The sequence below is a fragment of the Hylobates moloch genome, unplaced genomic scaffold, assembly GCF_009828535.3.
Source record: "Hylobates moloch isolate HMO894 unplaced genomic scaffold, HMol_V3 SCAFFOLD_21, whole genome shotgun sequence".
Lineage (NCBI taxonomy): Eukaryota > Metazoa > Chordata > Mammalia > Primates > Hylobatidae > Hylobates > Hylobates moloch.
In genome coordinates this window covers 24,310,916-24,325,815 of record NW_026652296.1, presented here as the reverse complement: position 1 = coordinate 24,325,815, position 14,900 = coordinate 24,310,916, and the positions used below count along the sequence as shown (strand labels likewise).

Genomic DNA, 14,900 nt, shown 5'->3' with positions numbered 1-14,900 from the left:
CACTGACCCTTGGTTTCTTTCCTTGTAAAATAAAGGGATTGGACGATAGGATGGTAAATATCCAGCATACCTACTACCACCCCCATTCCAACATTCAGGACAGACATTGTTAATTGATTATAGACCTCTTTCATACTAAATTCAGATGTGACCTTAAAATCTATTAATCAGTGTGGACCCTGATTTTTATCACAGTTAATATCCTGAGATATTCCAACTTTGTCCTCCTTATAGAGATGGGAAAATTGAAGCCCAGAGAGGTGGGGCTGTTTCTTTCTTAAGGGCTCCATCTGCCCATCCCATACCCTGAGTGAGATGGAAGGGGGTGGGCTGAGGTCAGACCCCACAGACTGTCCAGCCCTGCCCTGAGTCCACCACCAAGAACCTCTCCCCCCAGGATGGGCAAGATAGCCAGGCCCTCATGCCTGCCTTTGCCTGGACAGGTACGGGAGGCAGAGCTGAGTGACCAGTATGAGGCGGCCTGCGAGTCAGCCTGCAGTGAGGCGGAGTCCACAGCGGCAGAGACGCTTGACTTGCCACTGCCCAGCTACTTCCGCTCCCGCAGCCACAGCTACCTGCGTGCCATCCAGGCAGGCTGCTCGCAGGAGGAGGACAGTGTCTCCCTGCAGTCCCTCTCCCCACCGCCCAGTACCGGCAGCCTCAGCAATAGTCGCACGCTTCCGAGTGAGTACTGTGATGAGGGAAGGGTTTTTTTTCTTTTCAAGGGGACCCTAAGGACCATGTGTGGTGGGTCAGCCTGGGAGGATACAGGGAGGAATCTGTCTCGGGCTGGCCCACACCAGGGGGATGGTTGGGAGCAAAAACAGGAGGCCTTGGAGCTGAACTTCCAGCCAATTGGCCACTGGAGCTCAAATGGAGGTCCCAGAGGCAGATGCCACCCCTGGGGGGTGTGGGAGGCATTGGAGGGGCTGGAGCTTGTGGGGTACTTGGTTGCTCCTTGGCTTAGAGCAGCCACCTGCTATAGTCAGGGCTTACTGAAGCTTGACCTGCCTCTTGGAATTAGTTCAGGTAGGCAAACCTGTAGGGGAGGTTGGAACCTGCAGAGAAGCCTGCAGTGAGGGTGGGGTCTGCACTGAGCCTTCTCAAAGGGATGTGTTTGCAGGCTTCTCTCATATACACAATCAGGGAATACCTTCTGGATTCTTGGGTGTTCTGTTGTTGTTGTTGTTGTTGTTGTTGAGACAGTCTCACTCCGTACCCAGGCTGGAGTGCAGTGGCAAGATCTTGGCTAACTGCAACCTCTGCCTCCCAGGTTCAAGCAATTATCGTTCTTCAGCCTCCCAAGTAGCTGGAATTACAGGCACGTGCAACCATGCCTGGCTAATTTTTGTATTTTTAATAGAGACGGGATTTTACCATGTTGGCCAGGCCGATCGTGAACTTCTGACCTCAAGGGATCTGCTCATCGTGGCCTCCCAAAGCGCTGGGATTATAGGCGTGAGCCACTATGCCTGGCCCTGGATTCTTGTTCTAAATCATCTGAAGATAACCCATATGTGATCAGAGAAAAAAGGGGACCCTGTGTAACTGAGCAAGCCATGAAATAATAGAAAATTGCATGTTCTCACTCATAAGTGGGAGGTAAACAATGAGAACACATGGACACAGAGAGGGGAACATCACACACCAGGGCCTATCGGGGGGTGGTGGGAGACAAGGGGAGGGAGAGCATTAGGACAAATACCTAATGCATGTGGTGTTTAAAACCTAGATGATGGGTTGATAGATGCAGCAAACCACCATGGCACATGTATACCTTATTAAGTATTATTAAGATGGTCAAAAACAACCAAAAAAAAGACATAATAGAAAAGTAGGTGGGCATAGTGGCTCACGCCTATAATCCCAACACTTTGGGAGGCCGAGAGAGATCACTTGAGCCTAGGAGTTGGAGACCAGCCTGGGCAACATGATGAAACCCGGACTCTAAAAAAATAAAAAATTTGCTGGTCGGGTTGGCATACACCTGTGGTCCTCGCTACTCAGGAGGCTGAAGCAGGAGGGTCATCTGAGCCCATGAGATCAAAGGTGAAGTGAGCTGTGTTCACACCACTGCACTTCAGCCTAGGAGACAGAGCGAGACCTTGTCTCAAAATAATAATAATAGAAAATCAAAACCAAGGAAAAACAGCACAATTTATTGTTTATCAATAGTAGAGAGAGGTTTGAGCTTACTCTGGCAATCTAGTTCTCCTTCCTGAGCCTCCGTTTCTCCATGTATAAATTGAGGGCATAAGCCAGACTCCAGGGAGCTCTTAGGGAGATGAAACAAGACTGTGCATAGGACATGTTTAGGCAGGGACTTGCTTGTGGTAGGAGCTTGGTAAGTGGTAGCCGTTATTATTGATTCTCAGACTTGACTCTGAGCTTCCTGAAAATCAAAAGCAATTGGGGGGCAGGCATGGTGGCTCATGCCTGTAATCCCAGCACTTTGGGAAGCCAAGGTGGGCAGATCACTTGAGGTCAGGAGTTCAAGACCAGCCTGACCAACATGGTGAAACCCCATCTCTACTAAACATACAAAAATTACCTGGGTGTGGTGGTGCGCACCTGTAGTTCTAGCTACTCGGGAGGCTGAGGTATGAGAATCGCTTGAACCCGGGAGGTGGAGGTTGCAATGAGCCAAGATTGAGCCACTGCGCTCCAGCCTGGGTGACAGAGCAAGACCTTGTCTCAAAGAAAAAAAAAAAGCAATTGGGGTTGGATTGTCATAGGAAGAGAGGCACTGGTTCAAGTGCTCAACTGGTGTTTGATGTAAATAAATGTCTTCTCTGCTCCTTGTTCACCTCTGTCTGTTTCTAGTTCCTCCACTTGGGAAGGGATGGTAGCCAGGGAGGTGTCATCTGGCATCGGGACTCTCTGATGCCACATGCTGGCTCTTTCTCCCACCCTGCAGGGTCCCCAGTGCCGTCTTTCCCAGCATGGGCAATCTTCCTTCACCTCACTGTTTCTTATTCCCCGTCAGCTTCTCCATCTGGCAGTCTGCCTCCTCCCCACTGAGCTTCTTTCTGCTAGGGCACCTGGCCCTGCTAGTCAGGCATCTTGGGTAGAATCCTCTGAAGACAACTCCAGCCGTACTTTCCCTCTTGGTGACCACTTAATGTATTTGAAAACAAGGGCCTTTGCCTTATGGGACTCTGAAAGTATAGACTAGTCTGCTACAGCCTCTGAAAGTACAGACTGGTCCACTACAGCCTTCCTTCTAGTCCTGCTGTTACCAGTAGCCCTGCCAGCCTCTCCACCTTCAAGGTCTCCAAACAGGAGCTGAGGCCCAGGTTCTGTGGCCTTCAAATCCAGAAGAGCTCTCCCAGGCTGTCCCAGGCACTCTGCTACGGTTCCAAAGGGGCCATGGGTGAAGGATAACATCCCCCATATCCTCACACCCATGCGAAGTTCTCTAAGCATGAAGTGGGCCTGGAGGGATAGACAGCACCCCTAGCAATTCTCTTCAGATAAACCATCCCTCACCAGTTTTTCCAACCCCAGTCACTCATGAATGGACTAAAGATAGGGGATGGGCTACATGTCCCAATACTGCCTGGGTCCCTGTATTGGTCAGCTCTTGCTACAATTATGCTACATAACGAACAACCACAAAATCAGTGTAATACAACAATTCACATTTATTTCTTGCTCCCAAGTTTGCCAGCTGGGACAGTTCTGCTCCACATGTCTTTCATCCTCCTCCTGGGACCAAAGGGTCCTCCTGGGATCAATGGTCTAGCCAGGGCATGTTCTCCTTATGGTAATGGCAGAAGACAGAAGAGCAAGCCTAATTAACCAAACAAGCACATTTCAAGGCCTCTGCTCATGTCACACCTGCTAACATCCTATTGGCTAACATAAGTCATATGACTGAGCTCATAGAAAAGGGATGGAGAAGTACCTGCTCACCTTTGTGTAGGAAACTATATTCATATGGCAAAGGGTGTGGCCACAGGGAGAGGTAAAGAATCAGGGTGTGGGTGGGCGTGGTGGCTCACGCCTCTAATCCCAGCACTTTGGGAGGCCAAGGCAGGTGGATCACTTGAGGCCAGGAGTTTGAGACCAGCCTGGCCAACGTGGCGAAACCCCGTCTCTGTTGAAAATACAAAAATTAGCCAGGCATGGTGGTGCCTGCCTATAATTCCAGCTACTCTGGAGGCTGAGACAGGAGAATCGCTTAAACCCATGAGGTGGAGGTGGCAGTGAGCCAAGATCGCACCGTTGCACTCCAGCCTGGGCAACAAAAGTGAGACTCCGTCTCAAAAAAAAAAAAAATCAGGGTCAACAATTCTATGTTCCATGATCCACTGGCTTGGCTGTATTTACTCATGCCCTTCCCATGTAGAAAACGTTTATTCCCAAGACCCCCAAAAGTCTGATCCAATCGTGAGATTGGATCAGACTCTTATGATCTCTGTCAGGTCTGGATGTGGCTTCTGTCAAACAATTGACTTTTAATTTTTTAAATAAACTACTTATCTATCCCACAGTCCAACCCTCCCCAACCACACAGCATACACTGGTGAAACAGGGACAGGATAACTGCAGTTAACACTCCTGTTCAGAAAAGGGGAAAGTGGAGATTCAGAGACTTACTGATCCATGGCAATTCTGAAGTCCTTCTGAGCAACTGTTGGGCGAATGCATTGAGATTTGTTGATTAGGTACAAGCTCTCCCTGGGATTGATTTTCTAGTCTACTGTTCTCCACAGCTCTTGGTTCTGCTCTCTGAAAGCCCTTCCTTCTCCAGCAATTGTGGCCACTTCTAAAGAGAACTTGGAGAATATAGCCTTGGGGAGTGGAACACCTTTCTTAGCTTGCTTCCTTCCTAAAGAAAGTTAGGGAGCTAGATATCTTTTGCATCTTGAATGGTCTTACTCCCTTTAGCCTAAGCTGGTCAATCTTACCCATGCACCTACCTCAAACATTTGATGAGTTTTCTATGTGTTTGATTCCATGTAACTTCAAGTGCCAAAAGCCATACCCATAATTTTTTTTGAGTCATGCCTCTCTTGACTTGATGCCTACTTTGGGCTTCTGTGGGACCATGCCCTTAAGCTTTCTGTAGGCCCTTTTGAACAGATAATAGCATCTGCTACCAGGTATCTTGATTGATTGATTGATTGATTGATTGATTGAGACAGAGTCTCACTCTCTGTTGCCCAGGCTGGAGTGCAGTGGCGCGATCTCGGCTCACTGCAACATCTACCTCCCAGGTTCAAGCGATTCTCATGCCTCAGCCTCCCAAGTAGCTGGGACTACAGGCGTGTGCCACCATGCCTGGCTAATTTTTGTATTTTTAGTAGAGACAGGGTTTCACCATGTTGGCCAGGCTAGTGTCAAACTCCTGACCTCAAGTGATCCACCCGCCTTGGCCTCACAAAGTGCTGGGATTACAGGTGTGAGCCACCACGCCTGGCTCTACTATTTTTAGAGTGTTAATAAGAGATATTATAACCACACCTTGATTTGATCCTGTCTACATACGGCATCTTAACTGGCCATGACCTTGGTTTGATCTTTGCCCTGAGGCTGTATCCTTTTTTTTTTTTTTTTTTGAGTTTCGCTCTTGTTGCCCAGGCTGGAGTGCAATGGCGCGATCTCAGTTCATCGCAACCTCCACCTCCTGGATTCAAGCGATTCTCCTGCCTCAGCCTCCCAAGTAGCTGGGATTACAGGCATGCACCACTATGCCCAGCTAATTTTGTATTTTTAGTAGAGACAGGGTTTCTTCATGTTGGTCAGGTTGGTCTCAAACTCCTGACCTCAGGTGATCTGCCTGCCTCGGCCTCCCAAAGTGCTGGAATTACAGGTATGAGCCGCCGTGCCCAACGAGGCTGCATCTTAATTTGAGAATGGTTTACTGTCTGGAGGGGCTGGAGTTGACAAATTTATTTTCCAACTAAGCAAGTTCTGGTCTCCTTCCCTTTCCTCTAAACACTCCTTGAAGATCGGCTATTTTTTGCTTTTTTAGACAGGATCTCCGTGTGTTACCCAGGCATGGGTGCAGTGGCATGGTCATAGCTCACCATAGCCTCGACCTCCCAGGCTCGAGCGATCCTCCTGCCTCAGCCTCCCGAGTAGCTGGGACCAGAGTCATGCAGTACCATGCCTGACTAATTTTTAAATTTCTTGTAGAGATGGGGTCTCCTTATGTTCTACCAGGCTGGTTTTGAACTCCTGGGCTCAAGTGATCCTCCCACCTTGGCCTTCTAAAGTACTGGGATTACAGGTGTGAGCCACGGCACTTGGCCTAGCTATTTCTTTTGAGTTCCTCCTTTTCTTGTAAATCTTTTTTTTTTTTTTTTTTAGACAGAGTCTTGCTCTGTTGTCCAGGCTGAAGTGCAGGATCTCGACTCACTGCAATCTCCACTTCCTGAGTTCAAGCCATTCTCCTGCCTTAGCCTCCCAAGTAGATGGGATTACAGGCATGTGCCACCACACCCAGCTAACTTTCGAATTTTTAGTAAAGGTAGGGTTTCATCATGTTCGCTACACTGGTCTTGAACGTCTGACCTCAGGTGATCTGCCCGCTTCAGTCTCCCAAAGTGCTGGGATTACAGGCGTGAGCCACTGCACTTGGCCTTTTTCTTGGGTAAGTCTTAAGTCTTTTTTTTTTTTTTTTTTTTTGAGACAGAGTCTCCCTCTATCACTCAGGCTGGAGTGCAATGGCACGATCTCGACTCACTGCAACCTCTGCCTCCCAGGTTCAAGCCATTCTCCTGCCTCAGCCTCCCAAGTATCTGGGACTGCAGGCATGCGCCACCATGCCTGGCTAATTTTTGTATTTTTAGTAGAGACGGAGTTTCACCATGTTGGCCAGGCTGGTCTCAAGCTCCTGACCTCAAGTGATTTGCCTGCCCTGGCCTCCCAAAGTGCTGGGATTACAGGCGTGAGCCACCACGCCTGGCCCCTTTGTCTTGTAAGTCTTTAACAAATGCAGCCAAAAGGAACAAGCTCAGGCCGGGTACAGTGCTGAGCATGGTGCTATAATCCCAGCACTGTAGGGAGGATCTCTTGAGGCCAGAAGTTCAAGACCAGCCTCAGCAACATAGACTCCATCTCTACAAAAAATTTTTTTTTAGTTAGCCACTGCACTTCAGCCTGGGTGACAGAGCAAAACCCTGTCTAAAAAGAAACAGAGGCTGGGTGCAGTGGCTCATACCTATAATCCCAATGCCTTGGGAGACCAAGGTGGGAGGATCCCTTGAGCCCAGGAGTTCAAGATCAGCCTGGGCAACATAGTGAGAACCTGTCTCTACAAAATAAAAAAATTAGCTGGGCATCATGGTCGCACCTATTTGGGAGGCTGAGGTGGGATTTGCTTAAGCCTGGGAGGTCGGGCTGCAGTGAGCCATGATCATGCCACTGTACTCCAGCCTGGGTAACAGAATGAGACCCTGTCTTTAAAAAAAAGAAAAAAGAGGCTGGGCACGGTGGATCACACCTGTAATCCCAACACTTTGGGAGGCCGAGGTGGGTGAATCACCTGAGGTCAGGAGTTCAAGACCAGCCTGGCCAACATGGTGAAACCCTGTCTCTGCTAAAAATACAAAAATTAGCTGGGCGTGGTAGCGGGCGTCTATAATCCCAGCTATTCTGGAGGCCGAGGCAGAAGAATCACTTGAACCCAGGAAGTGGAGGTTGCAGTGAGCTGGGATCGCGCCATTGCACTCCAGACTGGCGATAAGAGTGAGACTCTGTCAAAAAAAAAAAAAAAAAAAAAAAAAAAAGGAAAGAAAGAAAGGGCACTTCTTAAGACATTTAACTGCCATCTGTTGAAAAATTGTCATGTCACACTTTTTATTAGAATAAGGTCCTTTACTTCTATTTGCCAGAAACTTGTCATAATAATTATGTAATTAAATTATGTCTATGTGGTGAATGGCTCCCCCCTGATATGTAGCATCCTTGATCAGTATAAAACTTGTACTTATGGTGAGCCTGCCCAAAATCACTCCCTTCACAAACACCAGCACACACAGGCACATCCTCACCACTGCACATCTAGCCACTATCTCCCTGCAGGGTCACCCCTGCTCAGAAGGCTGCCCCCTTACTCCTCAGCATCTGTCCCCAAGGAGTGAGCAATCAGGTTCTGTCTCCACCCCCAGGGCTGTTCTGAGCCCCCACGTTGCTGAGGGGCATGAAAGCTCTGTCCCTCTCACAGAGGCATCTGTGCACTCAGGCCCTGTGCAGGCTGGTGCGTAGATGTAGAGGAGCGGCAGTTATTGAGGCAGTGAGAGCCCCTCTCAAGCAGGGCGTGGGCAGGGCGAGGAGCTGCCTGCCTGCCCGCCCATCCACGTGGGCCTGGCCAATTCCCCACTGCCAGTGCCACTACTGCTGTCCCCATTCTCCCTCCCCCTGTCTGACCCAGATTCCACATTCCAGAAATAGCTCTGGCAGGTGACTGGCAGGCGGGGTCAGCTCTAGCTGGGATGGTGGGAGAAGCAGCCGCTGTGGATGCGTGCCCCTCCCCAGCCGAAGGACCTATCTAGGAGGGGGCTTGGGGGTGCCAAGTCTGCCCCCAGCCTGCCCCCTCTGCCTCTCTTCTCTCTATGCCTCTGAGAAAAAGAAGAAAGGAGAACAGCCTCCCTCCTCCTCCCTCCCTCCTCTTACTCTGCCCGTCTCCCTCTTTCTTCCAGCTTCCCCTCCCTTCCTCTCCCTCTTTCTCCCCCCACCATCTTTGCCTTCTGTCTGTCTCCCTCAGTTATCTGCTTCTCCCTCCCACCCTCTCTGCCTTCCTTCCCTCTCAGTTTCTGGCCCTCCTCCCCGTCCTCCCTTTCTGTGTCTCTCCCACTCCCTCTGAATCACAGGGAGGCTGTGATGACAGCCAGGGGCCTGGGTAGGCATGGTGGTGGGCTGTGGGGTGTACCCCCACTCCTGCCAGCTGCATTCTCTGCACCTGAGTGTGTGCAAGTACACAGGCACACACACTTGGGCTCACTCCCTGACAGTGCTTGCGGTTCTAGGCTGAGCTGGGATGGGCTCCAGGCCTGGGAACCACCCTTGCTCCTTGCTCGGGGACCCTGAGTTGTGTCACTCTGAGTGGGCACCTGCCCTTCACTGGGCCTCAAAGTCTCTATCTGTGTTGTGAGGCCTTGGTTTGGGGACCCACAGGTACCTCCCATCTGTGACAATCCAGTCACCAGCTGCTATGCCTGCCCCTCTTTGTCCCATCTTCCATCCCCCAGCTTCTTCTCTGACTGCCCTCCTACCCCTAACCTCCCCCTGCCCCAACACACACTCTGTATACAGGAAGGGAGGTTGATAAAATTGCAGTACACAGTCAACCCTCCAGTCAACCCTGTCCCCCAACCCTACCCTGGGCCCACCTGTCCCCTCACTCCACCGCAGGCTCTTGTCAGCCCAACCCATCTAGTCTCCACAGTGTCAGGGCTAAGAGGAAACTCAAAGACCATCATGTCCAGAGATTGCAAATGGACTTCAACCATGTGTCATCTCTGATCCCTGGAGCTCAGTTCTGAGACTTGGTTAAGCAAAGAAAGGTGCCACCATCGATTCACGATGTCTGCTGTAGCCAGAAGAGTTACATACATCTGCAATTCCTGATCTAACCCACTTATCCCAACATGCACGTGCACACACACAGACACGCACACATACACATTTACAGATATTTCTCAAAGAAATGTCAGCCTAGAGAAGATGATTATCTATCAAGGTCAAAGTCACCCAGCTAGTAGGTCAGGGAGCAGTTTCCTACCTAGGTGTGCCTGACTTCAAAGCCCTGAGTTCTTCATTGTCCCCTGTGCGTGGGAGCCACCCAGTACTGGTAAAGCGGTACAAGCATGGGTGATGAAGGTATGTTACAGGAGTTGCAGGGGAAGTCCTCTAGCAACATGGGCAGGATGGATTAGAGGCTGAAAGGCCACTCACAGGTTGGTGCAGTGGTCTAGGTAAGTGACAGTGAGGTCAGGACAGGGGCCATAGGGTCAGAGAATAATGGGAGGACCCAGGAGGCCTTCCCAGAATGAGTAATGAGGAACCAAAATTCCCTACTGCTGAAACAGGCGCCTCTCCACAGAGGACGCTGGGCAGGAGGCAGGCTTCCTGTCTGGGGTCCACCAAGCCTTGGACTACGACATGCCTGGTTCATTGAGTGCCTACTGTGTGCTGAGTATATGGATTCTCACTCTTCCATGTCCTGTTTTTAGCAGATCCACTCAGCCTTCCGGGGGAAATAGTGACCAGGACTGAAGGACTGGTGGGCAGGCCTCCAATCCCAGGATTGAGACTCTTGAGACAAGACGGGCATTCTGTATCCCCTCAGGGGGTAGAGAAGTCAACCCAAAGGAAGAGAGATGAAGGTGTTTAAATAGAACCTTGGAGGCCCTACGGCATGGTGGTTAAGCACCTGAGCCTTGCAATCAGGCGTCTTTCACTGATAGATGTTTATTGATCAAGTGCTCTGGGCCAGGCTGTGTTGTAGGTACCATCAGTGAGCAAAATGGAAATCCTTGCCTTCATGGAGATTATATTCTACTGGAAGGGGGAGGGGCAGATAAAACAATAAACATAAATAAGTGTGTGGTTTGTTGGTAGCTGGCACAGTGTAAGGGGTCCTGGGAGTGGTGGCAGAGTGCAGGGAGGGGTGCCAAGGTATAAACAGGGTGGCTAGGGTACAGCTCATTGAGAGGGAGATTTTGAGTGAAGACTTTTTTTTTTTTTAAGACGGAGTCTCACTCTGTTGCCCAGGCTGGCATGCAGTGGCGCGATCTTGGCTCACTGCAACCTCTGCGTCCCGGGTTCATGCCATTCTCCTGCCTCAGCCTCCCGAGTAGCTGGGACTATAGGCGCTCACCACCACGCCCGGCTAATTTTTTTTTTTTTTTTTTTTTGGGACAAGTCTCACTCTTGTCCCCCAGGCTGGAGTGCAATGGCTGCAACGTCCGCCTCCCTGGTTCTGGTTCAAGCGATTCTCCTGCTTCAGCCTCCTGAGTAGTTGGGATTATAGGCACCTGCCACCACGCCTGGCTAATTTTTGTATTTTTAGTAGAGATGGGGTTTCACTATGTTGGCAAGGCTGGTCTTGAACTCCTGACCTCAGGTGATCTGCCTGCCTTGGCCTCCCAAAGTACTGGGATTACAGGCATGAGCCACCACGCCCGACCAATTTCTGTATTTTTAGTAGAGATGGGGTTTCACTGTGGTAGCCAGGATGGTCCCGATCTCCTGACCTCGTGATCCACACACCTCGGCCTCCCAAAGTGCTGGGATTACAGACACACCCAGCTAATTTTTGTATTTTTAGTAAAGACAGGATTTCACCATGTTGGCCAGGGTGGTCTCGAACTCCTGACCTCAAGCTATCCACCCCACATCCCAAAGTGCTGGGATTACAGGACTGAGCCACCGCACCTGGATTGAGTGAAGACTTGAAGGAAGTGTGGGAATAAGCAGCGCTGGGAAGCACTCCAGGCAGGGGGTGAGTGGTACAAAGGCCCCGAGGCAGGAGGTGCCTGACAGGCTGGTGGGGGGCAGAGCACTGAGGAGAGAGCCATGGTGAGAGGTGAGGTTCGAGGACAGGGAGGGGAGAGTTGGGTCTGGCCACCGACTGTGGAAACAACTTTGTCTTTTGGCTCTGAGTAAGACGGGGAACTACTGGGGCATTGGAACACAAGAGTGACATGACCTGGTGTGCATCTTAAAAGAAACACTCAGACTGGGCGCGGTGGCTCACGCCTGTAATCCCAGCACTTTGGTAGGCCGAGGCATGAGAATCGCTTGAGCCCGGGAGGCGGAGGTTGCAGTGAGCTGAGATTGCGCCACTGCACTCCAGCCTGGCAACAGAACGAGACTCCGTCTCAAAATAAAAAAAAAGAAAAGAAAAAGAAAAAAAGACTACTCAAGGGGCTGCATGGAGCCATGTTTGAGGGGCAAGAAGTGGGTGATATGGGAATACTAGGGTGATGATGGTGGCTTAGGCAGGGTGGCAGTGAAGGAGGTGGTGACAACTCACTGGATCCTGGGAGGGCTCTGAAAGTGGAGTTAACAGGATTCTTTGGTGGATTGGATGTGGGTGAGAGTGAAGGAGAACAGCTAAGGGGTGATGAGAAGGAATGGTTACACAGCCAGGTCACGTGGGGACAGCCCCCACTCCTCTAACTGCCAGTTCTGGCACAGGACAGTGACTATCTGGGAAGTTGGGAGAGGAGCATCTTCACCTCCCAGACGGGGAACCTTGGGGTCCAGGCTGGGGATTTAGGGAGGGGGAGCATATGAGTCCTGTCTGTGCCCCATCTCACGCTGTGGTCCAGCCAACTCTGCCTTGTAGGGATTCCAGCCAGACTGGGGAGCTCTTAGGGGAAGGACCCAGTACTGGAGTACAGTAGATGTTCCATAAATATCTTCTGGGACCCTAAAACATCACCATCAGAAAGGACTGTTCAAATCTCCTAGCCCAAGCGTCTCAAATTTGGTAAAATACAAACACTGTTTGACGCTGCCTGAGTTCTGTCCCAGGAATCTGCTTTTCTTTTTTGTTCTTTTTTTATTTTTGAGACAGTGTCTCACTCTGTCACCCAAATTGGAGTGCTGTGGCAGGATCACAGCTCACTGCAGCTTTGACCTCCTGGGCCCAAGCAATCCTCCCACCTCAGCTTCCTGAGTAGCTGAGGAACCACAGGCACATGCCACCACACCTAGCTAATTTTTAAATTTTTCTAGAGACAGGGTCTCCCTATGTTGCCCAGGCTGGTCTTTTTTTAATTAATTAATTGTTTTTTTTTTTTTTGAGATGGCGTTTTGCTCTTGCTGCCCAGGCTGGAGTGCAAAGGCACAATCTTGGCTCACTGCAACCTCCGCCTCCCAGGTTCAAGTGATTCACCTGCCTCAGCCTCTCAAGTAGCTAAGATTACAGACATGTGCCTCCATGCCCAGCTAATTTTGTATTTTTAGTAGAGACGGGGTTTCTCCATATTGGTCAGGCTGGTCTTGAACTCCTGACCTCGGGTGATCCTCCCGCCTTGGCCTCCCAAAGTGCTGGGATTATAGACGTGAGCCACAGCGCCCAGCCCAGGCTGGTCTTAAACTCCTGGGCTCAAGTGATCCTCCCGTCTCGGCCTCTCGAAGTGTTGCGATTACAGGTGTGAGCCACCATGCCTGGCCTGAATCTGGTTTTCTTTTCTTTTTCTTTTTTTTTTTTTTTGAACAGTCTTGCTCTGTCACCCAGGCTGGAGTGCAGTGGCGTGATCTCAGCTCACTGCAACCTCTGCCTCCCAGGTTCAAGTGATTCTCCTGCCTCGGCCTCCCAAATAGTCGGGACTATAGGCGTGCACCACCACGCCTGGCTATTTTTTGTATTTTTAGTAGAGACGGGGTTTACACCATGTTGGCCAGGCTGGTCTCGAACTCCTGACCTCGTGATCCACCCGCCTCGGCCTCCCAAAGTGCTGGGATTACAGGCGTGAGCCACTACACTCGGCCCAGAATCTGCTTTTCAGTTAGTGCCCCCAATGATCTCTATTCAGGGTGTCAATCATGGTCCACAGTCTGAAAAACCTTGCCTTGGTCCAGTTTCTCTCCAGGAAACAGATAGGGCTGGTGAATCCCAGAGGGGGAAAGGCACTTGTTCAAGATCACACAGGGAGTGTGTTATTAAATTTGGGAGGGTGGAAGTGGAATAATATTTCATCCTATGCTGTGTGTGCTGCCTTGGGTCGTCAGGGACCATAACAAATGTACCTTGTTTTTTTCCTAAGTAAATCAACCTTGGCTCACTCCTGTAATCTCAACACTTTGGGATGCCGAGGTGGGAGGATCGCTTGAGCCCAGGAGTTCAAGACCAGCCTGAGCAAGAGAGAGAGACCTTGTCGCTACAAAAAATAAAAATAACCAACTTACAGTGAATAGTACAGGCGTAGCATAAGTGACTGAGATAGGATGACCTTCAAAGTGCTTAGCACAGTGCCTGGATTCAAAATGGTTGGCTAACCCTCAGTTCCGTTTATTATTTTTACACCTTAATGCAAAAACCATGACAGTGGTACTGGAAACATTATCATCTTCGCCAGTGCTCAAAATATTTTGATATGTCAGAAATTCTTTTCTCCATTTTTTGGAAAACAGATGCGAGAAAGGAAAGTATTGCCTAGGTCACCCAGCAAGGCGGGTCATGAACAAGAGTTGGGTCTGCGTCTGGCAGACCTACCACAGGTGCGGCCTGGAGAGATGAGGCCCACGAGGCAGCGACAGGACCTGGATTCAGTGAGGAGAGGGGACTCGCAGGGTAGAAGCCAGGAACCGGGAAGGCGAGGAGGCGTGAAGGCACCACCTACTGCCAACCCGGCTCGAGCTGGTCACTTTGCCCTCCATGAGATCGTAGGTGTGCTTGTTGTTTTATTTTACGGGGGAGGAATGGAAGGCTCAGGGAAGTTGAATGCGGATGTTGTTCAAGATCACACAGGCCTCCAGAGGCGGAGCCGGGATTGGAACCCAATCTCTAGGACTCTGGGTTAGCAAAGCAAAGGGAGGATGCAGTGTGGAGGACAGCTAGATACACCTAGGACGCAGAGCAGCCAGGACCAGAGGGGCCAATCTGACTATGCAGGGGTGAGAGGGCCACCTCAGACAGCTTCCTCGGAGCCTCGGTTTCCCCCCTTACAGCGAGGTGTCGCTGAGGTGAACTGGTGGGAACTCAGGTCCACCTCCCGCACAGAGCATGCGTAGCGTTCCAGCTGGAACCGGTTTGGCGAGGCGGTTCGAGGGGCGGAGACCCCCCCGTGCTCGGGCATGCGCGTGCCGACGTGGGCGCGCGCTCCTTTCCTGGGCCGGCCGGCCTGGGCGTGGGCCGGTCGCGGCGGCCCGCGCGCCTGCGCCCCAGCCCGGCTGCGCACGCCGGGCCACGTGCCAAGCCGGCTGCGCGCGCCCCT

General features: G+C 50.9%; 1 protein-coding gene across 7 annotated transcripts in view; it reads left to right on the top strand.

The window, feature by feature from the left end:
- DLGAP4 (DLG associated protein 4) overlaps positions 1-14,900 on the top strand; it is a 168,805-nt gene that overhangs the window by 80,145 nt on the left and 73,760 nt on the right. For all 7 annotated transcript variants that reach the window (XM_032141839.2, XM_032141840.2, XM_058433152.1 and 4 more), the window contains one exon: positions 444-684. In XM_032141839.2, the coding sequence (XP_031997730.1) occupies positions 444-684 (241 nt within the window). The remainder of the gene's footprint in view (positions 1-443; positions 685-14,900) is intronic.